The sequence below is a fragment of the Herpailurus yagouaroundi genome, unplaced genomic scaffold (genome assembly GCF_014898765.1).
Source record: "Herpailurus yagouaroundi ecotype Mexico unplaced genomic scaffold, PumYag 189, whole genome shotgun sequence".
In the NCBI taxonomy this organism is placed as follows: Eukaryota; Metazoa; Chordata; class Mammalia; order Carnivora; family Felidae; genus Herpailurus; species Herpailurus yagouaroundi.
In genome coordinates, this window is record NW_024412420.1 from 10,831,730 (window position 1) to 10,856,694 (window position 24,965).

Here is a 24,965-nt window from a genome sequence, read left to right on the forward strand (position 1 = left end):
TAATTCTCCAGATGGCTCGATTGTGCTGTTATTGTCCCCATTATATAAATGAGGAAACTGAGGCTCTGGGATCATTCTCAAATGCAAATCTGAACTTGTTTTCTGTTGTTGTTTTTGTTTGTTTTTTTAGTTTTATTTATTGAAGACACCTCTGCACCCAACACGGGGCTCAAACTCACTGCCCGGAGATCAAGAGTCCCATGCTCTTCCAACTGAGCTGGCCATGGACTTGTTACCTCCCTTGCTCACGGCCTTTCAGTGGCACTCCACTTCTTACTGGTGCCTTTCCTGCTGCTGCATGATGTGCTTTGGCTTAACTCTCCAGGTTCATCTCTCCATATTCCCCTGCTTAACTCCCAACCATAATCATCTACTGCCTTGAACCAGCCTCCAATCTCCAAGACGTTACAAAGGCTGTCTCTTCTGCCGAGATCATTCTTTTTTCTCACCACCTGCTCCTTCTTCAAGTCTCTGTGACCCTACCAGGCTGGGTTATGGGTTCCCTCCAAGGGCTCCTTGGACCTCCCAACCTTAGCACTATTTGGGTCTTGTCACACTGAGTGGAAATCGTCGGCTGACTCCTCTGTCTCCCCCACTAGACTTGAAGATTCAGGAGGGCAGGGATGTCTGTGTCTGTGTAATTCACTGCTCGATCTCCAGCCCCAGGTATAGCACCTGGCACACAGAAGGGAAAAGAATGTGAAAATAGAATTGGGGTCACCACGGAGACATGCCACAGAGGCACCAGGGAGGAACAACGAAACATCCTTCCAGCTGGCAATTACATCATTGATGATGTTGGTGAGTGCAGTCCTCAAGATGCCAGGAAGAGTATGTGGCATACTACATGTAAAAAGCCCGGCTCTGGGGGCGCCTGGGTGGCTCAGTCGGTTAAGCGTCCTACTTCGGCTCAGGTCACGATCTCGCGGTCCGTGAGTTCGAGCCCCGTGTCGGGCTCTGGGCTGACAGCTCGGAGCCTGGAGCCTGTTTCAGATTCTGTGTCTCCTCTCTCTCTGACCCTCCCCCATTCATGCTCTGTCTCTCTCTGTCTCAAAAATAAATAAACATTAAAAAAAACTTAAAAAAAAAAAAAAAAAGCCCGGCCCTGGGCCTGGCACATAGTAAATAATCAGTAAATAGCAGCTATTACTATTATTGTCAAAATTTAAGTAATAATGAGAAGGCTGGAAGCCCTGAGGCTAGGTGTAGGAGAGAGATTTCCCGTGATCCTCTCGTTAGTGCTGGACTTCTGAATTTTTTTTTTTAACGTTTATTTATTTTTGAGACAGAGAGAGACAGAGCATGAACGGGGGAGGGTCAGAGAGAGAGGGAGACACAGAATCTGAAACAGGCTCCAGGCTCCGAGCTGTCAGCACAGAGCCCGACGCGGGGCTCAAACTCACGGACCGTGAGATCGTGACCTGGCTGAAGTCGGACGCTTAACCGACTGAGCCACCCAGGCGCCCCAAGTGCTGGACTTCTGTAATGTGGCCTCTGTGCTTAGGTCTGCAAAGCTTGCTGCAGGGTGATAACGGGAGTGGCATGGTGTGGTCAAGCTAGGTTTAGGTGATGCTGAGGTAACCTCCACCCACACCATGCCCAGATTTCCCACTATATATACAATGCAGGTTGGTGGGGGGCGGGGAGGGGGGGCTCTCAATCCAGGCTTCTACAGCAGCAGCAGCAGCAGCAGCAGCAGCAGAGGAGGGAAAGCCCGGGAGGGCCTCGCCCAGCAATTAACTCTCTCAGCCCAGAATCGATCCGCTTCCCTTCTGCTCACAACTCACTGGCCAATATTAGTCACATGACCTCATCCAACCCGGAAGGCCCAGGAAGTGCCATCCAGCCATGTGCCCAAAGGGGGAGAATCACCTTATGGGTCCTTCTAGTGACACCCTCTTGGGTGTCACTAGAGCCGAGACCCTCTTGGGGAACAGTTTGGAGGTGCTACAACTCCAAGGATCTCCAGAAGCTTGACATGATCGAGGACCCTTTTATATAAAGTGGGTATTGCCGCCTCTCTACCATGATGTTTCTTTCATAAAAGTGTAGCACCAGTCCTGAAAATGACTACTTACACTGTGGTGTGTGTGTGTGTGTGGGTGTGTGTGTGTGTGTGTGAGAGAGAGAGAGAGAGAGAGAGAGAGAGACAGAGAGAGAGACAGAGAGACAGAGACAGAGAAAGACTGTGTTCTCATCCAAGCATAAACAGTCTGTCATACACACACACACATACACACACACATATATGAGACTGGGGGCTGAGCCTGTGAAGGTGGCCAGAGGAAAGCGTAGATCCCTAGACCCCACCTTTTTTCACAAGTAGAAAGTGTCTGCAAAAGACAGGAGTGAGCCGGACTGAGCTCTGCAGCTGGACTTTGCCACCCCACGCGTGGTGTTACTCCCGACTGAGCGAATAACCCAGGTTTTGAAAAATGAACTGGGGGTTCCGATTATTATTGGTTCTGAGAGCTTTGGGTAGTGGCTGGGGTTTTCCTGGAGGAAGTGGAGCTTCCACGGTCAATCATCCCGGAAAGGGGCAATCCCAGCCCAGAAAGTGAGGGGCAGTCAGTGAGGCAGGCTGGGAGACACCCAGGCGGACATCAGCAGGGGGTCCTGGGAGAAAAACCTGGGTTTGTGGGCTCTCAGAGCGGCTGAATAGAGGATCTGCCTCTAGGCTTCACTGAGTAGTAATTTTCAGCCTCTGGGGAAATCTTCCAAAGGCCATAGCTTTGAGGACGATTGACGGAAGGACCCAAACCACAATTCAGGACAAAGAAGTCATGGGGAAAGCTCCGTCCTCCCAGTCCTCCCAGGCTCGTATGGAAAGGGGGCCTGAGGGAGAGCTTGGCCCAATAATGTGGGTCAAGGGGGCTCAGTACCGAAGCAGCCCTGGAGCAGTGACCACAAGACTAGGACTGCAGGTACCCCTGCCCAGAGTCTGCGCAATAGATACTAGGACCTTTCCGTCTTTCCAGTCTTGGGTCCCTGGTTCGCCCTCTGATCTACTCAACATGGTGCCTAGGGGCGGGGGTTTGGGTGCAATTGCAGAAAAGCAGGTTCTTATCTGAACCCAGCCACTGGATGAAGGCTCTTGGCTCTCCGCCCTTGCACTCAGCCTCCCTGCACCAGTATCCAGGACTACCTGTTTCTATACAGCAGAGTAGCTTTCTGCCTCTTCCGGACCCTGCACATCACCACCTCTCCCTCCCTCCTCCCTCCCCAGGGCCAGCACACTGTGCACCAAGAAGCCATTTGGGATTCTATCCAGTCTACTCAGGTCCCCTCCCTGACTTTAGGTTCTGGATCTCAGTTATATGTCCACGACCATCCCTTAGACCAGCACATCACTGAGAGCAGGGGCTGGTATGTCCCCCTCCCCACCTCTAAGATCCCTCCCCGCACCTGGCTTTGTCCGCCCAGGGGTCAGCTAGATGACATCATTATCCAACAGACCGAACTGGGGTTGGTACAGGGTGGGGGTGAACGGAGGCCGATGCAGTGCATAAAAACTGGGAGCTGTTTATTGGTCGCCTGAGAAGCCTATATACAAAGAAGGCACAAGGAGGGGGAGGGAGCCTCCCGCTACAGTACCATGGAAGGGGACAGGGACTGGAAAAGTGAACCGCCAAGCGGCAGGGGTCAGGAGAGGTTCCCTGGAACCGGCCTCAACTTCTAGACTGGGCCTCAGGACCTACCCTCGGGGGAGGAGGCAGAGCTAGGTTGGCTCTGAGAAAGCCAAGGACAGCCAAGAACTCTCCTTCTAGGTCCCCTCCCCATGGTCAGTGAGGGCAGAAGAGGTTCTGCCCAGGGGGCAGGGCCAGGGCTCCCTCCCTGTTCTACATTCAAGTGTCGCTCCCTCTGTGATCTTGCGTGTGTTGCGGGGTGGGGGGGGGGGGAGATGGTCTCTCCAGGCCTTCAGAGGCCTGCGCAGTAGTGGTGGGTAAGAAGTGGTATCTCCTCTCTACGTCCAACATCTCCTTGGCCCAGGACTGGTCCCCTCCTCTGCTGAGCGTTCCACTGAGTTCCCAGGGCAGTCCCGCCGCCACCTGTCGAGCTGGCCGGCGGCTTTTGCCCATCTTTGTTCCTCCAGACTGCTCCCCTCGCCAGTGCGGGCCGTGGCCGAGGAGAGAGGCTTCACAGAGGTCCGTGAGGGAAAGCCATCTCGGGGGCCTTCCTTCTAGCTCACTCTGCTCTTGGGTCTGAGCACGCCCAGTCCTGCAAACGCCACGGTGGGCAACCTGAGGCAGGCCCCCGCGCCCTCTGGCATGGGTGCCGGGAGCTGGGGGCCCGGCGCGCCGTTCCTTGTCAGTAGTTTTAGACTTAATAGCAGAGTCAATCCAGTGACTATGGCTCAAGATGGGTCCAGTGTGCATGGGGGAGGTGTCACCACAGCGGGGGCATTTTCCTCCTGGCTCTGGTGGAGGCCCTTTGGCTTGGTTTTGGCACAGGCAGAGGCAGGGCCACACATGTCCACGCGCCAGCCGTGGGGCACAAGCACAGGCCACAAGCAGGGGGGCCCGCGTGTGTCCAGGGCCCAGGGCTGCGGTGAGCACTGCAGGGCCCGCGACCCCGGCCCTCCTGCGGGGAGCCCGTGGCCGGATAGCCCACGCGCGTGCTCGAAGAGGTGCGCGTGCCTGAGTCTGCTGCTGCCAGCCAAAGGCAGTGGCCCCTGTGGACCGTCCGGGGCATAACTTATGATAAATAGAAGGGGGCACCAGGGGGAGCAGGGGTGGGATCGGGGAGGACATCAGTAGTATCGGTCCCGACTCTGCCAGCTGGTGACCCAGTGCTTCTTGGTAGGCACGGTGCTCCCTGGAGGCGGATAGCGCTCCTCCTCCCGGATCCGCACCGCGTGGTACTTGGGCATGATCCGGTAATAGCGGGTCCGCTTAAAGAAGTCGCACTGCATTGGGGTGGGGGGTGGAGAAGAGGAAGGGTATCAGCGATCCAGCAATCCGGGCCGCAGGAAGTTGTGCCCAGCCGCTTCCTCCCCCCACCCAGAGGCCCTCAAAGCCAGGACCCCCTGACCCAAACACATGCCATCTCCCTGCACCGCGACAGGGAGGGCGAGGTTGCCCACCCCACGCCCCAGAGGAAGGAGGAGCTGAGGAGGGCAGAGAGGAGAAGGGAGGCAGATGGAGACAGAGGCGGGGCACTGAGATTGTTGATGAGAGGGCCAGGGTGGGTGGTGGTCTCCCCTGACCATGCCGTTGGGGTGGGGGTGGGGCCAGTTTGTCGCCTAGGGGTGGGGGGGGGGGGGTGCTCCAAGGAGGAAAAGTACTAGTTCCCAGGAGAAGGACTCTACTAGTCCCGTCCTTCTCAGGAGGTGTAGACTCACTCCGGAAGTTTGCTGTGTGGCCTAGAGATGGGGCCTCGCCTTGGCCTTGCCCCTTTTCCAAGAAAGCTTTCCCAGAAAGCCAAGGGGCACGGGGAGCATTTTACGGCCCCCTCTTGGGACCCCAAGTCTTCAGGGGAGGCAATGAGAAGACACGTTGAGCTCTCCCAGGGAGTGGAGGGAGACCAGTGGCCTGCTTTTAGGGGTGGCGCTGGGGACAGAGTGAAGTGCAGAGAGGGCCCATGGGGAGGAGGAGCGGACAGGACAGAGTCAGAGGCCCCGGCCAGCTGCGAGGCTCAGGGAAGAGGGCCCGGAGGCCGCGTTACCCGGGTGGGCCGGGGGGCGGGGGACTGCCCCCCTCAGTAGTCGTCGGTCAGCCTCTCTGTCTCTGACGGCTGGCTCTTCATTTCCGCCTTCTGCCTCTTAGCTTCATACAGGGCGCGAGTGCGGGCTCGCTTGAAGAAGCCGCACTGCGGAGGGGAGGAGGTGGGGATGGGCCATCAGGGGGAGCTGGGGGGTCCTTGCCAGCAGCACTCATGGGCGGGGGCTTAGGGCTGCGGAGCCCGGATGCCTAGTCCCCCGGCCCCAGCCCCAGCTTGGTGGTGTGGCCGGAAGCCAGAGCTTCCTGGCTTCTCCTTTCCAGCTTGCAGGCCCCCCCCCATTAGCCAGGCAGGAATATCCTGGTGAGTGAGGTCAGGATGGGACAGGGGGTGCGACTGGCAGCTGGGGAGAAAGGTGGGGATGACATGGGGGAAGGGTGGGGGAGACGTGAGGAATGGGGTGAAGGGAGGGCTGGCGAGGGTCTGCTGGCGGGAGGTCCCAGAGTGGAAGTCCCAGTGGTGGTCTGGGGTCCTCACCTTCCAGAGCAAGAGGATGATCAGCCCCAGAAGCAGCAGCCCGGCACTCACGGCCACAAGCACCAGCCATAGCTCGATCTCCGCTGGCAGGTCCTCCACCAGCTCAGAGTCAATGTCCACGGAGAACTGGCGAGCGAGCGTGGGAAGAGGCTCAGCCCTGTGTCTGCCCCCTGGGGCCCCATGCTGGGCCCAGGACCCTGCTGTTTGACCTGCTACCAGCAGGGGGCACTCCGGGACCAGAGAAAGCCCCTGCCCGCCCACTGACGGCGGCAGAGGCCTCCATTCTCTCTGGTTTTCCCTAGGTGCTTGCTACTTTCCCTAGGTCCTTGCTGCCGGGACCTAGGCAGCAAGGACCAGCGTCAGATCCGGGAGGCAGCCTGGAATCTGGGTTTGTAACCTACCCATCCCGGCTTAAGCCCCAGCCCCATCCTGGATGAGCTGTGTGTGTGGCCTTGGACAAGTAATTCCTCCCCTTGGAATGTACATTTCATGCTCTCTAATAGGGAGATCATCATGCCTACCTCACAGGACGGCAGAGCGGCCAAGAGCATGGGTTCTGGAACTAGACTACCTGGGTTCAAGTCCCACGTGTGCTATTCCTTAGCTGCGTGACCTTGGGAGAGTTACTTAACCTCTCTCTGTAAAATGGAGACTCTGAGAATGATACCTACTTCAAAAGTTACTGGGAAAGATTAAATGTGTTTGCCGGATACATAACAAGCACTCCACAAATATTTACAAAAAAATAAAGAATGCAGAGCTTATAGCACCATATTTCTTCCCCTACAATGTGTATGTATATTATAATATAAAATTATATTACATATATTACAACATGTTATATAATCATACATTATATTATATACAATGTAAAGTATATATTATACAATATTGTTATAATTATATATAACATTATATATAATATGATATATAATACATAACATTGTAATATAATATACCATACATAGTATATAAATGTTATATATGGTATTATAAAATTATATTACATAATGTATATATATTTTTATACATTTATATTTATATATTTATATTACATTACTTATTTATATACATAATGTATATATATTTAAATAGAGAAAATTTTTTTCTGACTACGACTATATATCATTCTTTCTTTTTTTTTTTTCAATATATTTCTTGGGGCACCTGAGTGGCTCAGTCGGTTAAGGGTCTGACTTTGGCTCAGGTCATGATATTGCAATTGGTGGGTTCGAGTCCCGCATCACGCTCTTTGCTGACAGCTCAGAGCCTGGAGCGTGCCTCCGATTCTGTGTCTTCCTCTCTCTCTGCCCCTCCCCTGCTTGAGCTCTGTCTCTGTCTCTCAAAAATGAATAAACGTTAAAAAAAATTAAAATACGTATTTCTTTAAATGTTTCTTTATTTTTGAGAGAAAGAGAGAAAAAGAGACAGAGTGCAGGCGGCAGAGGGACAGAGAGAGAGAAAGAGAGGCAGAATCGGAAGCAGGCTCCAGGCTCCAGCTGTCAGCACAGAGCCCAACGCGGCTCGAACCCAGGAACCATGAGATTATGACCTGAGCTGAAGTTGGACGCTTAACCGACTGAGCCACCCAGGCACCCATCATCTGTATTTAAACAAAAATAATCAAAATAATTTCCAAAGAAATAATCATGGGGCAACTTATGGCAGTTACGCGTCGACTTCGGCTCAGGTCATGATCTCACAGTTAAGGGGTTCGAAACCTGTGTCAGGCTCTGTGCTGACAGCTGGAACCTGGAGCCTGCTTCAGACTCTATGTCTCCCTCTCTCTCTGCCCCTCCCTCTCATGCACTCTCTCTGTCTCTCTGTCTCTCAAAAATAAATAAACGTTAAAAAAACTTAAATACAGGGGCGCCTGGGTGGCTCAGTCGGTTAAGCGGCCGACTTCAGCTCAGGTCACGATCTCGCGGTCCGTGAGTTCGAGCCCCGCGTTGGGCTCTGGGCTGATGGCTCAGAGCCTGGAGCCTGCTTCCGATTCTGCGTCTCCCTCTCTCTCTGCCCCTCCCCCATTCATGCTCTGTCTCTCTCTGTCTCAAAAATAAATAAAACGTTAAAAAAAATTAAAAAAAAAAACTTAAATACAGATGATATAAAGAAAACGAAAGGTTCCCAGTAATCTTACTTCCTAGAAATAACTCTCCTCAACATTTCAGTGAACCTCTCTCCATATTTTTTAATACATACGTTGAACATACACACTTTTTTCTCCCACAGAAATGGGGTCTCTTTGTGCTGCACACTCTTCTGCGACCTGCTTCCTCTTTCGGTTTTACTATCATCATTTTGTGATGTCAATTAATAATGATCAACCTCATCTCTTCTGAGGACTGCATAGTCATTCTAGAAAATGCACCACAATTTATTGAACCAACATCCTAGCGAAAGACATGCAGACTGTTTCCAATTTCATGCCATCATAAACAACGCTTTAAAATATCCTCGTATATTTACATTCGCCTATTCATCCTGTTAGCTCTTTAAGACGTAGTATCATGTGCTGCCTCGAGAGAAGTGTGCATTTTACACTCTAATAGATATTGACAAATGCATTTCCAAAAAGAATCCATCAATTTATACCCTGACCAAGAGCATTTCCTTCTACCTCGTCAGCACGGACAGCGTTATTCTTTTTAATCTTTTCCAATCTGATAGGAAGAAAAAAAAATCTTGCTGCTCTTACTTTTACGTCCTCACTATTGAGGTGACTATTTCTAGTTCACCCTGTACACTGTCCATTTATCTTTATGCTGCCCTATTTACCTTTATATATTAAAAATTGGGCGCCTGGGCGGCTCAGTCGGTTAAGCGTCCGACTTCCGCTCAGGTCATGGTCTCACGGTTTGTGAGTTCCAGCCCCGCGTCGGGCTCTGTGCTGACAGCTCAGAGCCTGGAGCCTGCTTCGGATTCTGTGTCTCCCCCTCTCTCCACCCTCCCTCTGCTCACGTTCTGCCTTTCTCTCTCTAAAATAAATAAAAACATTAAAAAAAATTTTTAAATACATCTATACCAACACTTCACCATATGTGCTATAAACATTTTTAAAAGCAACCTATCGGGGCGCCTGGGTGGCTCAGTCGGTTGAGCGTCCGACTTCGGCTCAGGTCATGATCTCGCGGTCCGTGAGTTCGAGCCCCGCATCGGGCTCTGTGCTGACAGCTCAGAACCTGGAGCCTGTTTCAGATTCTGTGTCTCCCTCTCTCTCTGACCCTCCCCCGTTCATGCTGTCTCTCCCTGTCTCCAAAATAAATAAACATCAAAAAAAATTTTTTTTAAATAAAAATAAAAGCAATCTATCATTCGCCCTTTTAGTTTTTTTATCATCAAATTTTTTTAAAACTTCACATGGTCTAACTTGTCAAATACTTCCTTTGCTACTTCTGGGTGTAGTAAAATGACTCCCTCCCCCCATAACTAAAGATTACTGTTATATTGTTTTCTGAGTTTTCTTCTGGCATATTAAGTTTTATTTCCTATATTTAAATATCTACTCTAACTCAACTGTATAGTTGGTTATCATGTGAGGTAAGGGTTTGTCTTTACTTCCCAAATGGGTTCTCCCAACCCAGCTTAATAACCTAACTTCTTCCGCTGCTTAAAAGTGCCGTCTGCGTAATAACATAAATTTCTGTTCTGTTCCATCGGTCTTTCTGGCCCTTCCCCCACTACCTTAATTTATTTTAGGAAATACACCATAATATATTTAGCCAACCCTCCCTTCAGCTCCCGAGTGTATGTCCTCCACCAAATCCTTTTCACAACAAATTGTTAACAATTTTGCCTTTTTTTTTTTTCGCCTCCCCGATGTAGCTCGGAACCAAGCTGGAGAACTTTGTTCTCAAGTCTCCACGGGGATGGCAGGTCTCCCCAGAGAAGCTGTGCAGGTCCAGTAAGCTCAGGCAAGGGTTCTCAACCCTGGTTGTGCATTAGAATCCCCGAGGGGCCTTTTACACATACCCAAACGGGGTCCCCACTCCCACAGACTCCGATTTCATTGCTTAGGGGTGCAGTCCAGACCCCAGGGGCCCTCCAGAGGATTCCCAGGTGCTGCCACGACTCAGAACCACACAGCTGAAGAGAAGACGCGCTGTGCTCCCCTGCCCCGACCAGGTACCCCTGCTTCCCAAAACGCTCACTCACCCACACGGTCTTGTTCTCCATGCTGATGGCCGGGATGCTGGTTCGGAGGAACAGGGTAGCCCAGCTGCTTACCCTGACCCTGTCAAAGTCTCTGTAATCCTGGAAGCAGGAGGAGGGGGAGGGATGCATTAAAAGAAGCAGCTGAAGCCCCTCTGAGCCTCCCTCTTGACCCCGAGCACCACCCCCCCCCCCACCAGGGTACCCTCCCCCGACACAGCATCTTTAAGAGGCACCCAAGGGACCTGAGAGCCAGGCGTCTCCACACAAATGCACATCACCCATTCATTTCTTTTTTTTTTTTTTAATTTTTTAAAGGTTTTTTTTTTTTATTTAGTTTTGAGAGGCAGAGAGAGACAGAGCACAAGCAGGGGAAGAACAGAGAGAGAGGGAGACACAGAATCCGAAGCAGGCTCCAGGCTCTGAGCTGTCAGCACAAGCCTGACACGGGGCTCGAACCCACAGACTGTGCGCTGAAGTCAGACGCTTAACTGACTCAGCCACCCAGGCGCCCCTCACCCATTCATTTCTGCCTCAGGTCCTATGCCGGATGCTGCAGACAGCAGAGACAAGGAAGGTCACAGTCCAGGTCAGGTCTCTGGGCTAAATCTGGCCCGTCACTTGCTTTTGTAAATAAAATATTTTTGAGACACAGCCATGCCCATCCGTTTAGATATTGTTTATGGCTGCTTGTGCTACAATGGCAGAATTGAATAGTTACCGCAGAAACCGTCTGCCCCACAAAAGCTGAAAAGATTCATAATCTAGTCGTTTACAGAAAAATATGGTCTAGGTGGCCTGAGGAGGCCGGTACAGGAGTAACTGTAACCTAGAGCAGAACGTGACCAGTGGCATGTGCAGCTTCTGAGAAAGTTCTGTGGGTAGGGGGTGTCTGGGTGGCTCGGTCGGTTACCGATTTCGGCTCGGGTCACGATCTCACGGCTTGTGAGTTGGAGCCCTGACTCAGGTTCTGTGCTGACAGCGCAGAGCCCGCTTGGGATTTCTGTCCCCGCCCCCCCCCCACCCCTCCCCCACGCTCTCTCGCTCTCAAAATAAGTAAATAAACATAAAAGAAAAAAAAAGTTCTGTGGGTGTCCAGGGAGAGCGTTTGCAGCTGGAAAAGTCAGAGAAGACCTCACTGGTGGTGAAGCATCTGGGGACAGCCTGAGGGCCGAAGAGGAGTTTTCATGCAGCGACAACAGAGGGGGAAGGACCACCACAGCAAAGGCGTGGATGTGGGAAAGCAACACACACACACACCAAACAGAATGACGGACACACGAGAGAAGGTCGTTTTGGCTGGAGACAGACATTAGGTCATGTCCACACGCAGACACATGAACTAACGCTGACAGGCATACAGTGACAGGTGTCCCATTGGCCGCATGTTAAATACGATGCTGTCACTGACGCACGCACGCACGCACGCACAGGCACGCATGTGCACCTAAGGCCTTGCTGGGACCCTGGCCTCACCCTCTCCCTGATGCTCTCCCCACCCTGGCAGGGGGCAGTGACCTCCAGATCCAGGCACTGACCTCGATGAAGGTGCTGTTCCACACTCGTGCCTGCACCGTCACATTGGTGATGACCGGGCTATCGGGAATGAGGCACTCCAGCCACACACAGTGGGTGCGGTCACTGCCACAGCTCTGAGGTGGGCAGGGAATACATACAGGACATGAGACGGTCTGGGCCTCCACATGAAGTCCGATCCCTTTGTATACAAATGGAGCCCAACACCCAACACCCCCTTCTCAGCCCCTCCCACACGGAGCCTTTGTTCACGCCAGCACCTGCCACCTGGGACACCACCCCTTACGTCCCCCCAGCTAGTCCTCAACGTGCTTCCCAGGCCTGTTCCTCTCCCTTCCAGCAGAGGGCGCCCCCACCACCCACATCTCCCTGCCCGACCGCCCCCCCTCCCCCTTGCCATTCATCCTGTCTCTCCCCATTCTCCAGTCCTCATGTCCAAGGCTTTAAGCCGCTATGTCACCCTCAACAGGATGGGGCTCTCAGGAATACGGCCAGTGTCTCTTCCTTTGGCCCGCTGAACTGGTGGCAAGGAGAGTAGGATAACCACTGAGGCAGGAGATGAGTCTCCTCCCTCCGACTAGGGGCTCCTCAAGCCACGGGGTCACATCACCTCATCAGACTGGGGGCTCCTGGTGACTAGCACCCATCAGCCTTGCTTCAGTGCCCCCTCGTGCCCACATAGGCTGTGATGGATGGGGATGGTCCCTTCCAACGTTCCCCCGGCCACTCACCAGTTGGGTCTCAGACTTGGCTTTCTTGGCAGCAGCCAGAGTGACTGGTGGGGGACCCTGGCCTCCCCCTGGGTCCAGCTGTCGTCGCCTGCGCTGTGGAGATGGCGGCCTGTCCCCAGGGACCTGAAGAGGGAAGAAGGGGTTGGCTAGGAGAAAGGGGTGGGAGCAGAGTAGGGGGGAGGGAAGGGGGAGAGGTAGGCTCCTAAAGGGGTATAAGGAGAGGGAGGGCAAGACGCCCGCCGGCCTTCCTCCCTGCAGCATGCAAATGAGGTGCAATGCAAATGAGATGTAAATGAAAGATCCCCAAGAGAGATGGTGTCCTTACCGAGAGAGTGAGATTCAGAGGGTTGACAAGGTCTCCAGGTGGTCGGCAGGGCCAGGACCCATTGCCGTGGACGGTGATCTCTGTAGGGTACAGCAGCCACTTGCCATTGATGACTTCGTAGGGCCACTCCAGCCCTAGGACCAGGGTCCCCAGGGCTGCCAGCCCTTCCCCCATTGGGCCCACCTGTGGGCACAAGGGGTGTCATGGCCACCGCCTCCTGGAAGACCACCTCCATCTCACCCATCCCAACCCTCACACCCTCAGACCCCAGACCCATCCCCCCCCAACACACTTCCCAGCAGTCCCCGCCCAGGGCCCCAGTGGCCCCCTTACCTGGAACTCATACTTGAGGGGGCTTCCCACATCCTCCACAGTTTTCATGCCAGACTCGCCCATCACTGTTCCCCCAAAGAAGCTTTGTAGCCGGTGACTCACCCTAAGGGTAAGAAAGACGCTGGAGTGAGGGGGTGGGAGGGGCCCTGGCAGAGGGGCTGGGCACCGAGGAAGGTAAACCACAGCTCCTCCAACATCAGACAGACCTGAGAAAAATCCCTGCTTTGCATTTACTAGCTGTCTGCTAGTTATGCCTCAAGCGAGTGACTTATGCTCTCAGAACCTCAGTTTCCTCATCTGTGAAATGGAGTTAATAACACTTGCTATATCACAGGGCTGTTGTGGGAAGTCAGTGAGCTGATGTATATAAAATTCCTAGCATAATGAGCTCTCATGAAATGGTAGGGCCACACCAACACCTTAGCCCCAGGGTTACTGATTCCTCCACTGCTACCTGCCTTGCAAGGAGACTAATAATAATAATAATAATAATAATAATAATAGCGATTGTTGTTGTTAAAGGAAGGGATGACCCAGGGGAAGCAGAGGCCTGAGGACACCAGGTCAGGAGAGGTGTGTCCGAGGAGCTTGGGCGCCACATTCAGGACACAGAAGCCCCAGCCCAGGCACAGCAGGCTGGGGCAGGCGTGGTACCCACATGCTGAGTGAGGCCTGGAGCGTGTAGTCCACCAGCAGGGTCAGGGTCATGGGCCACAGGTTGTCCTGGTGACTTGACCTGGGGAGGGAACGCAGGGGGTAGGGGAGATGTGTCAGCTGAGGCTGGGGCAGGAGGAGGCCCCAGGGCGCCTCGCTCCTGACACAGACTGGTCTCAAGGTCACTCACGTGGAGAGCTGTAGCTGCGCCTGGAGTTCCCTCGTGTGCAGAGTCACTCCGATGACCTCGAACGTGATGAGCAGCTCCATCTGCCACGAGGGCCGGGAAGGCAAAGAGGGGCACTTGGGGCCGGGCAGGAGCAATGCCACGGGGGACAGAGGGACTGAACCCTACCCTAGGGAGTTGGGTCTCTGGCCGCCTCCCCCGCCCCGTTGTGAGCAAGGGGTCTCCACCTGGCCACCTGTGTCCACTCTTCCGCCTTGCTAGCCTCATCCTGCTTCCCTTTCCCCTTCTTCTCTGTCAATGACATCTCCGATGCTTTCAAGCTACAAGACTTTCAGCAAGATACTGTACTTTCTAAGCCTGTATTTTCTTTCTATAAAACAGTATCTACCTCCTCAGAAGGTTGTGAGAATCACAGCATAAAAAAAGTGCCAAGTGTTGGACTCAGGGCCCGGCACATAGTAGGTGCTCAGCAAAATCCAGTTTCCTCACCTCCACCTGCTCTAGCTTTGTGTGTAGCTCCCTAGTGGCCCCGTTTTTCTTAGTCTCTGGGTCTCTCCTCTTGCCCCCCTGTATCTCCCTGTGTCCTACCCTGGCTCTTTGCTTCAAGGAGGCCTGGGAAGCAGGCAGGCAGAAGCAAGGTTAAGGTGCTCATCAGAGTAGCAGCCTGGGACCCACAGGGCTGGGAAGGTCTGGCCAGCACTCACCCTCTGGTTCCGTTTGAAGGGGTTCCCCAGCTCACAGACGATGGTCTCATTGGCCTGGATGGTCTCATTGGCCTGGCACGTCCCAGCCTGAGGAAAGAGGACAAATCAGGTCAGCCCCTTCCCTGTGACACTGGGTCTGATGCCGGAGAGGCTTGAGCACCGGGTTCCCCTAGCATTAGGGACGCTGCAAGCACCTGAGGAAGCCCAGCCCACAGGAAGGAGGGTGGACACACGACAAATAAGAACACATGTAAACGACATGCATATAAAGCATGCAAATGCTCGGCGGAGCCCCACTTGGGCTCTTTGCTCCGCGGAGGGCACTCACGGGGCGCACTGAAGACAGCAGCAGGGCGGGAGGCACCTCCAGGGTGAGTAGCGCCTCGTGGGCGTCTTCCCCAGCCCGCTCCCTGCTCCGGGTGTTGGTCACGTTGATGCTCAGGTGTAGTTTCCGGACGTCTCTGCTGTAGTGCAGCCTGAGGCGGGAAGGAGACCAGGGTGAGCCCAGAGCCCCGCCCCAGGCCAACTAGCCCCGCCCCCCAGGCCCGCTGGTGAGGAAAGCCCCTTCTCGGGACAGCAAGGCCCGGCCCTCTAGCCTCCCCCGGAGAAGAAAGCCCCTTTCCTGGCCGGTGAAGGCCAGCCTGAGCACCCCCAAGGTCAATTAAAGCCCCGCCTTTCCCTGAGGCCCCTCCCCTCAGATCTTCCGGGGTCCCTCAGATCCCTGACCTAAAGGGCCCCGCCCCTCATCTTCAGTTACCCAATGAAGCCCCGCCCGCCCTTGGCCATTCAGCCTGGCCTGGAGCGCACCTGCTCAGAGGCTGCCCCAGCTCCGACACGAAGGCCGCCTGCATCTGCAAGTTGCTGTCGCATATGTTATCCTGGCCGCACTCCTTCTGGAAGTGAACCTGGAGAAGGCCGGAGGCGTAAGGGCCCACCACCCATACCGCTCTCGCTCCACAGCCCTCCCGGGCCCCGCCCTTCCGACCCTGGCCCCACCCACCTCGGTGTGGTTCTCCAGGGCCTGTGCCTGGTTTAGGACCGGGTACGCGTCCAGGGACCGCAGCCCCAGCCGGGGGCGCTCAGGCATCCGTAAAGGTAAAGAGTAGTTCATGGAAATGATGATGGGACGGAGTTTGTCGCGGACGTTGTCCTGGGGAAGGCGGGTGGGTTGAGCCCAGGGCTGCACTCCCCTTCCCCGCCCCCCCCCCACCCCGGGTTGAACCCTCACACCACACTGAACCCTCAAGGGGAAACTGGGGCCCCCCCGCACTGAAAAACCCCGGTGGGACTCCTCCCCCCCAGAGGTGGGGGGGGGGGAGTTGTTGAGCCTCCCTTCATCCCCGAGGTCCCCAGGTTGTGCTCTCTGTTTTGTTTTTTTATGTTTATTTATTTTTGAGAGACAGAGTGTGAGTAGGGGAGGGGCAGAGAGAGAGAGAGAAGGACACAGAATCTGAAGAGGCTCCAGGCTCTGAGCTGTCAGCACAGAGCCCCACGCCGGGCTCGGAACTCACAAGCCCTGAGATCATGACCTGAGCCGAAGTCGGACGCTTAAGCTTAACCGACTGAGCCACCCAGGCGCCCCCGTGCTCTTTTTCAACCACGATATCCTAGAGAAGGGCTGAGCTGGTCCCCCGCTCACAGGCCTCTTTTTCTCCCAGACACAAACTAAGCCAAGAGTCTCACACCCCTCACTTTTCTCAGGGGCGATGAGCCCTTTGGCGCCCATGCTCCCTCCGAGGGTCTCTCTATCATATGCTGCTCCCTGTACCCCCTGCAGACCAATGGCCTTCCAGGCCACCCTCCCCCTCCTCTGCCTCTGGGGAGATTCCGATCCCTCCCCCCTGACCTGGTGGGACTCTAGCCACCTCCTGCAGAGATCCTGGATCCGTGTCCCACCCCTCGCCCCTCCCTCACCATCAGGAGCAGTTCCAGCTTCTGGCAACGCATGTCTGGCATGGAGAAGAAGCCATGGAAGACCGCTGACTGGCTGCGTGCAAAGCGAAGCCTAGGCGGCCGGCGGTCCCGGTCGGCCTCCAGGGTGTAGGCCAGGGCTGGAGGTGGATGGGGTGGTTAGCAAGCGGCCAGGTAACCACGCTCCTCCCCGCCCCGCACCCCCACACTCACTGATGTTTCTCCTGTAGTTGGGGTTCCCGGCACTCTGGTTGTAAGCAAAGCACAGCTCCACCTGCACGCTGTTGGGAGGCGGGAGACACATAGGAGGGCCTGCTCACAGCGGGACCCAGTTATCCAGGCCCTGGCTCTCACCCCTGTACTGGGCAAGGGGAAACCAGGGCCCTTAGAAGAAAAGGCAGGGACAAAACTGGGGAGTCCACACAGCTGGTTTGGGGTGTCCCTGGCTTCTTCCCTCCCCACTCCCATTAAAGCCATAGAACACAGGGTTAGAGGTCACCAGTTGGGAAACTGAGGCCCTGAGAGCAGAAAGAGTTGTCTGAAGTCACCCGTTGGTTGGTGCCCTGCCCAGTCTTGTATAGGACCTGCTGTCCAGATCTCTTTCTCCCACTCACCCCTGCTCTCTGCTCTGTGGCCCTTTGCCTTCTGATCCAGGCCTCATTCACGCACAGACCCCGGGGCCATCACCACTGTTATTACTGTCACCATCTTAGCAACTAACACGTTCTGAGCATGTAGGGTGTACAAGGTGCCGTGTGAAGGGCTTTGTGTACGTTATCTCATTGAATTATCACAACAATCCTGCAAGTTGGTTATTATTGTTAACTTTGTTTTATAGGCAACGACTCTGAGACTCAGGGGGATTAACAGTTTGCCCAAGGTGGCTCTCTGTCCTGTCCCCCTAAGTGTCTCCCTCTCCCCTCCTCCTCTAGGAACCCACTCCCCAGAGCCCACCCCTGTATACCACTGCAGTGGGCATAGCTGGGATTTATTCAAACACTGCAGTCCAGAGCTCCCACTCCAAACCCATGCTCGACTACCTCCCCCCACCCGCCCTGACCAAAGTGGGTAATTTGCCTATTACCTCCTGCAAAGAAGTCGGCTTTTTAATGAGGTTGGATAGGAGGGGCAATGCTAACCCCAAGAACCAACCCTCTAACGGTGGGATATCAGGAGTTGCCAGGGGAGGGGTCTGGGAGCCAGGGTCCTTCCTGGCGTGCTCATATATAGAGAAGTGGGTGGACAGAGCAGGGGCTGAGAGTCTTACCAGGAGGTAGCTGTGCAGAGCGCAGGGTCCAGCACGGATGGCCTGGCTACCAAGGTCTTGTGGAGGATGTTGATGACCGGTCGCGCCCTGCAGGGAAAACACACAGACACCAGTGCCTCCTGCCTGCCCCCTGTCAGGCCAGGCCTGGGGCTCATGCTTGCATGGACCCAGTGCCCAGAGATGGTGGACAGAGGTGGGGCTCCACGCAGACAGGGCTGGAGGAGAGAAAGGCCCCCATCTACCATTGCCCTGGCTTACCGCAGCAGCACAACGTGGTCGGACAGGCTCCCCACTAGGAGGTCCGGGTAGAAGTTCTCATCCACGTCCATCCGTCCACTCAGTGAGTAGCCAAAGGTGGCCAAGCCAGGCAGTCCCAGCTCCTCCCCAGGGATCACCTGGGGGCAGGGGGAAGCGGTGGGGACAGGCTCAGGGTGAGCTCTGGGGAGTGGGGCAGAGGGGGAAGAGGGAGAAGGTGTCTGCGGGGAAGGAAGGCAAGCCCCCTTTGTCCCTGTCCATCCATACCTGCTGCGGCTCTCTGAGGAGCCCCCTGGAGCTGCTGTGATAGATGTACACTTTGCCCAAGCCCTCGAATGGGGCTCCCACAGCAACGTCTGGGGAAGAGAGGCAGGACGGTTGACTCTGGGTACTGTGGGCCCCCTGTCCCTCCAGCCTTGCGCTCCAAGGCCACAGGGGCCAGCATGAAACTGACCTCACCCTGCCAGGCGGTGCTTCAGAACATCAGGGAACAGAGCTCGATGGCTGGGGATTAAAACCGGGACCATCGTGAGCCCAGTTGCTTCCTTTTAAAGTAGGTCTAGGAGAGGCAAATGACTTACCTAAAGCCATACCGCAAGTTAACGCCAACGGGCAGACCTAAACTCCAGATTCCTGAGGAAGCAGACTCAGAAAACCCCAAAGCACACAACTAATGAGTAGAAAAGAGGACAGTTTTGAGTCCCTGTCTGTCTACCACTGGGGGCTGGAATTTTAATCACACGATAACTTTTCTTGTTAAGATTCGTTAGACTTCAGACTTTTAAAATTCTAACCAGTATTGGGGCGCCTGGGTGGCTCAGGCAGTTGAGCGACCGACTTTGGCTTAGGTCATGATCTCACGGTTTGTGAGTTCCAGCCCTGCGTCAGGCTCTGTGCTGATGGCTCAGAGCCTGGAGCCTGCTTCTGATGCTGTGTCTCCCTCTCTCTCTGCCCCTCCCCCACTCATGCTCTGTCTCTGCCCCTCCCCCACTCATGCTCTGTCTGTATCTCAGAAATAAATAAACATTAAAAAATTTTTTTTAAATTCTAACCGGTATTTCCACAAATAAGCCCCGAATGTTTTATGATCTTCTTAAATTTTACTACACTCTTTCTAGTTTGCCGTTTTTGATGTGACGAGGCCTAGGTAACCAGAAAGCGAAGCTTGTTAGAAAAGTATGTAAAGGAAAAGTAAGTAGGTCCTGAGTAGAAACCAGACAACTCTTCTATCAGTAAATGCTTAGGCTTTGCTAACCGAACTTTCTAGCACCTATTTTGGCTCTTTAGAGGCTCCTCTGCCTTCCTTTCAGTTCTCAGGTATGTTCTGGGAAATCAAGGTTGTCAGAAAAAGTGGTTTCCAGATAAGCCGGGTGCTCTCATGGCAACCAGGCTCTTCCTTAATCTGTCCCCTTTCCTTGACACCCCAGGTCTAATTGGTCCCCAAGTCCTGTAGAGCACTGGACACCTTCTATATCTGGGCTCCCATTTTGTCCCAGCCCTTAACACCCCACATTTGATATAATACGTTCTTGGGGCACTTGGGTGGCTCAGTCGGCTAAGCATCTGACTTTCGCTCAGGTCATGATCTCACGGTTTGTGGGTTCGAGCCCCACGTCAAGCTCTGTGCTGACAGCTCAGAGCCTGGAGCCTGCTTCGGATTCTGTGTCTCCTTCTCCTTCTGCCCCACCCCCCCCCCAACCCCTTGCACTCTGTCTCTCTGTCTCTCTCTCAAACATAAACATAAAAAATATTTTAAAAAAAGAATACATTCTTGATCTTAATACCCCAGCCTTGCTCTCCCCCAATCATTCCATATCACCCTCCAGAATCATCTTTCAAGGTACCAAGCTATCAGATCACATCCCTGCCCCAAAACCTTCTCTGGACACCCCTCCGCCATTACCCACACGTAAAGCCCCAGTTCCTCTGCCTGGCTTTCACAGCGTCTACTCCGTCTCCACAAGGCCATTCCGGTCTCATCTCTGACGTGAACACCCCACATCCGCTCAATTTGGGCAGATGAGGGCAAGTACCCCATGCTCATGTTCTGCCCCTTCTGTTCCCCTCCAGTGTGCACACTCAGCCCAGACTCCGATGCCCAGTGGTACATCCACTCCTCCAGGAGGTCCACCGAGCTTGCCGCTGGTGGCTCCCTCCGCACAGCCTCTCTCTACGACTGCTGTGAGCTCCCTGGCCCTGGGCCCCAGTCTCCTCTTCAGGCCCTGCCAAGGCTGGTATGCGGCTGGCACTCAGTCAGTGGGTGTGCTGGGGCAGGAGTGCTGGCTCATACCCTGGAATCCGTCCTGGTTGATGTCACCAATGCTGGCCACAGAGAAGCCAAAGGCAGAGCGACTGGGGCCGTGAAGAAGGAGGGAGGGGTGGGCAGGGAAGGAGGTGCCTGCCTGGTTCATGAAGACATAGACGGCACCCCCCACCTCTTCTTTCCGCTCAAAGTAGTACGGGGCGCCCACCAGGAGGTCCTGCCACCTGCACAGGAGAGAAGGAGGGGAAATGGGAGTGTGGGGTCAGCCTCCAATATACAACAGAACTCTTGTTTAGCAGGTCCAATTGTGCCAGAACACACGGCTATACAAATGGCATTTCTGGTCACGTGAAGGACATGGGAAGGCCAACATGACCCTTTAAGAGGAACCGTGTGTCCTGGAGAAGCCATGGAGCCGCAGATCACACCCAAACAACCCACATCCACTAGAACCGTAAACTGATAAACGCAGACGCAGGTGTCGTGCAATTGACATGTAAATACCCGGAATCGCCTAGTGTCTAATTGCAAATCAACGCGCAAATTTGACTTGCAAATCCCTGTAAACAGCATGCAAACAAATGAACAACCACAACCCTCCATTTCTCTGCCCTGTGGCTTGCACAAGCCTGCCCCCCTCACCATTCCCCCTGGCTCCCGAGAATGTCCCTGGATTCTCACCCATCATTGTTCAGGTCTGCCAGGGCAATGGCGCTCCCAAAATAGGCGCCCACCTGCGTGCCCTCCAGCACCTGCCTCCGCCGTAGGTCTCCGCCTGCCTCCTGGCTCAGCAAGAAGACAGCGCCCATATGTCGGTGCCGTGGGGCACCCGTCACAATCGTGATGTCCGTGGGGTGCAGGATGGCGCTGCCCACCTGTACTGTGTACCCTGGGACGAGGGGAGGGTGGTCAATCAAGGCTCAGTACACTTTGTCCCCTTCCACTCTGGACCCAGCCCCCCCAAATCCCCCAGATATCTTCTATTCCTCTATCCCAAGTTGGGAAAGAAAGTGGACCGTGGACACCCAGCCTCCAATCCCGCCCGCACACTGGACTGTGACTTCCGTGAAGGTAGAGACCTTGCATCTCGGGTGCTCAGAAGAGGCCCGGCATATAGGTGGTGCTCAACGGGCGTGTGCTAGTTGAACTCAATGGCCCTCCTCACACCTGCACTGTGGCCTCGCTGTCGTACCAGGCACTGAAGGTGAGAGGCCAGCAGGCTAGGAACTGAGCCCCCTTCTTCCTCTACCACCCAATGAGCCACCACAGCAGGACTCACCAATATAGAGGTTTCCTTGGTCCTCTGGCTCCTTGTAACTATATTCGGATAAATCCCAGTCCTTCCGCTGAATCATGTAGCTGTTTCCTTCACAAGAATTTCCGGGAGGGGGAGGAGAGGAGTTTAGATCACCACTGTCTTCATCCTCCCTATCGAGGTCCCCCTGCCACCCCTACCCCAATAGGGACAATAATAACCCCTTCTATTTGTGAGCACTTTGCCATTGGCAAAACCCGTCCCCCCTTTTTTTTTTTTTTATTTTTTTTTCAACGTTTATTTATTTTTGGGACAGAGAGAGACAGAGCATGAACGGGGAGGGGCAGAGAGAGAGGGAGACTCAGAATCGGAAACAGGCTCCAGGCTCTGAGCCATCAGCCCAGAGCCTGACGCGGGGCTCGAACTCACGGACCGTGAGATCGTGACCTGGCTGAAGTCGGACGCTTAACCGACTGCGCCACCCAGGCGCCCCAAAACCCGTCCCCTTTTATTTTAATAATTCTGTGAAGTAGAATGATGATGCCCGTTTTACAGATGAGAAAAACAAGGCTCGGGGATGGGAAGCAGTTGCAAGAGACACGGCTAGAATCTGGTCATCCAGGCTCCTGGATACTAGATGACTCTTCCCTCACTCTAGACCCCGAGGCCAGACGCCAGGCTATTATCTCCTGGTTCTGCCCCCAAACTCAGGCTGCCTACCTGTCCCCTGCTCCATGGGTCTGCTGCTGGAGAGTAGCCACTGCCCTGCTGAGGTTCTTAAGGACCAGGGGGCAGGGGAGGCAGGACCAGAGGACTGAGCAGAGGCCTCAGTCTCAGGTGAGTCGAGCTACAACCATGCCCTGGGCTACCTGTTGGTCAAGAGGAAGGCCTCTCTCTGCCGGTTGATTCTACAATAACGATGCAGTAAGGACAGAAGGCTCACTGTGGCTACAATACGTGTGGTGGACACAGGTAGACGTGGAAGGGATGGGAGCCCTCAGACACCTGAGTGGCAGTGTGGGGCACAGCAGTTACAAGCACGGCTCTTGGTACAAAGAAATACTCTACAGGCCTCCAAAAGATTGCCCTATAGGTACCGATGCGAAAAAATGCCCATAGCTTGTTGATAAGTGGAAAAGAGAAAGTAGCAGAACAGCATGTTTAGTTGTGATTCTGTTTGCGTGTGTGTTTTAAAAAGATATCTTAGGGGCGCCTGGGTGGCTCAGTCAGTTAAGCGACTGACATGACTTCGGCTCAGGTCATGATCTTGCGGTCCGTGAGTTCGAGCCCCGCGTCGGGCTCTGTGCTGACCGCTCAGAGCCTGGAGCCTGTTTCAGATTCTGTGTCTCCCTCTCTCTCTGACCCTCCCCCATTCATGCTCTGTCTCTCTCGGTCTCAAAAATAAATAAACGTTAAAAAAAAAGTTTAAAAAAAAAAAGATATCTTTAAAAAGACATCTGCATATCCTGGGGGCGCCTGGGTGGCTCAGGCAGTTAAGCATCCGACTCTTGGTTGTGGCTGTTTGGGCTCAGGTCATGATCCCACGGTTGTGAGATCGAGCCCCACGTCGGGCTCTGTGCTGTCAGGCGGATTCTTGGGATTCTCTCTCTCCTGCGTCTCTGTCCCTGCCCCTGTTCACACGCGCACGCGCAGTCTCTCAAAATAAATAAACAAACATTAAAATATTTTTAAAAAAGAGAGAGAGAGAGATCTATATATCCTAAAATAAATCGGCGGTTCCGTGAGACACTTAGTAATCTGCACAGGGAAACACGACGAGGGAAGTGGGTGGGAGAGGAGGGGCACTTAAACTCTTTGTTTTACCAAATCCTTCCGCCCCAGTCAGCAGTCGTACCAGGAGCGTGTTTTATGGTTTTAATAAGGTTTCAAATTCTTGAAGTGGAGTCAGATGGACCCATGCTCCAGTCCAGGTTTCGTAACTTACTGTTGGCCTTGGGCAATTTACTTTACTTCTCGGAGGCTCAGCTTTCCATGAAATGGGTATAACGATACCTGCCTCATAAGAGTATTTTAGGATTGCTTAACATAATACGTGTAAAGCCTCCGGCACATAGTAGGCGCTTTAAAATAGTAGAGGTGCTGGCGATTGCCGATATGGGCAGAGAGATCTCTTCTGCCCTCTGGTGGGGAGGGTCTGGGCTGGCTGTCCTGGGTGGGGGTGGGGGGGCTGGCTGGGAGTGGGTGCTCCTCCTCCCGTCCCCCTTGGTCCCCACCTTTCCAGTTATAGGCACCCGGAGCGCCGAAGTACACAGTGTTCTGGGTGAAGCCACCGCTGGTGCCCAGCTGGCACATGCCCGTCTCCAGGTAGTCCGTGTTGCTGTTACACATCTCATTGTGGTACGTCTGCCAGTCATCAGTGGGGTCCAGCTGGAGGTCATTGCCCCGCACATAGCACTTGCCCACCATGCGTCGCTGGTCCTCGGACCCTGACCACAGCACCTGGGTGTAGCGGTGGGCACAGACCTGGGGACACACCCCCCCACAACACACACAGCCTGAGTCCGTAGCAGGGACCGAAGACCCGCTGTCTCCTTGGCCCTGTGCACCTCTGGCTTTGCTAGGGAGGACTTGGAAGAGATCTCCTGGCTTGTTTTTCTTCCCACAGTGACACCTGGACTTGCGTCTCCTTTCCGGGATTTGGAAATCTGCTCTGAAGGTTGGGAACACGTTTTGGAAGGCCGGGAGGTCCTGGGCGGGAGAGTGGCTTACAGATCTTGGCAAAAGGAAAAGGGGAAAGGATGAGGGGATGTGGGATCCAGGCTCTCGGGTCCCAGACAGAAGCAGAGAATACTCTAACCAAGGCTGTCAGGCTCCTGCGTCTGAGCTTCTCAGTACTGGGCTAGACTGCTCTGCCCCTGTCATACCCTCTCCCAGCACACTAGAGGGGCTCGACAAAGAGTTGTGGGGCAAATCGATGAGAACAAGGTGTTTGTAAAACAGCCAGGGGTCAGGTGAAATCCAGAACTAGGCCTGGGTCTCGTGTGCTTGCTTTCTGTGTCTCCTTCCAGCCATGGGCCTGAGTCACTGCTAAGCCTCCGGTGCCAGCAAACTGCGCGGCACACAGTAGGTGCTCACTAAACATTTGTGGCATGAACAGACGGGTCAGCAGACAATTGTCGAAGGGCCCAGGATCTAGCACTGCCTTAAATGGAATCCTAGACCACACCATCCATAAC

The 24,965-nt window shown here is 54.2% G+C and overlaps 1 protein-coding gene across 2 annotated transcripts in view; it reads right to left on the bottom strand.

The window, feature by feature from the left end:
* Positions 1-3,501: 3,501 nt before the first annotated feature.
* The window catches only part of ITGA3 (integrin subunit alpha 3), a 30,381-nt gene continuing 8,917 nt past the window's right edge, over positions 3,502-24,965 (bottom strand). Inside the window, exons 4-26 of one of the 2 annotated variants that reach the window (XM_040497211.1) lie at positions 24,003-24,252; positions 21,793-21,879; positions 21,195-21,402; positions 20,541-20,737; positions 18,518-18,606; positions 18,254-18,390; positions 17,996-18,082; positions 16,942-17,009; positions 16,732-16,868; positions 15,818-15,967; positions 15,625-15,722; positions 15,146-15,293; positions 14,818-14,904; positions 14,117-14,196; positions 13,931-14,008; positions 13,273-13,375; positions 12,940-13,122; positions 12,615-12,737; positions 11,886-11,999; positions 10,351-10,449; positions 6,196-6,321; positions 5,665-5,808; positions 4,793-4,906 (exon numbers count right to left, since the gene is read on the bottom strand). In XM_040497211.1, coding sequence (XP_040353145.1) covers positions 5,698-5,808; positions 6,196-6,321; positions 10,351-10,449; positions 11,886-11,999; positions 12,615-12,737; positions 12,940-13,122; positions 13,273-13,375; positions 13,931-14,008; positions 14,117-14,196; positions 14,818-14,904; positions 15,146-15,293; positions 15,625-15,722; positions 15,818-15,967; positions 16,732-16,868; positions 16,942-17,009; positions 17,996-18,082; positions 18,254-18,390; positions 18,518-18,606; positions 20,541-20,737; positions 21,195-21,402; positions 21,793-21,879; positions 24,003-24,252 — 2,760 coding nt within the window. In that variant the 3' untranslated portion in view covers positions 4,793-4,906; positions 5,665-5,697. Of the gene's footprint in view, positions 4,907-5,664; positions 5,809-6,195; positions 6,322-10,350; positions 10,450-11,885; positions 12,000-12,614; positions 12,738-12,939; positions 13,123-13,272; positions 13,376-13,930; positions 14,009-14,116; positions 14,197-14,817; positions 14,905-15,145; positions 15,294-15,624; positions 15,723-15,817; positions 15,968-16,731; positions 16,869-16,941; positions 17,010-17,995; positions 18,083-18,253; positions 18,391-18,517; positions 18,607-20,540; positions 20,738-21,194; positions 21,403-21,792; positions 21,880-24,002; positions 24,253-24,965 lie in introns of both variants that reach the window. The other variant, XM_040497210.1, reaches the window with a different exon arrangement.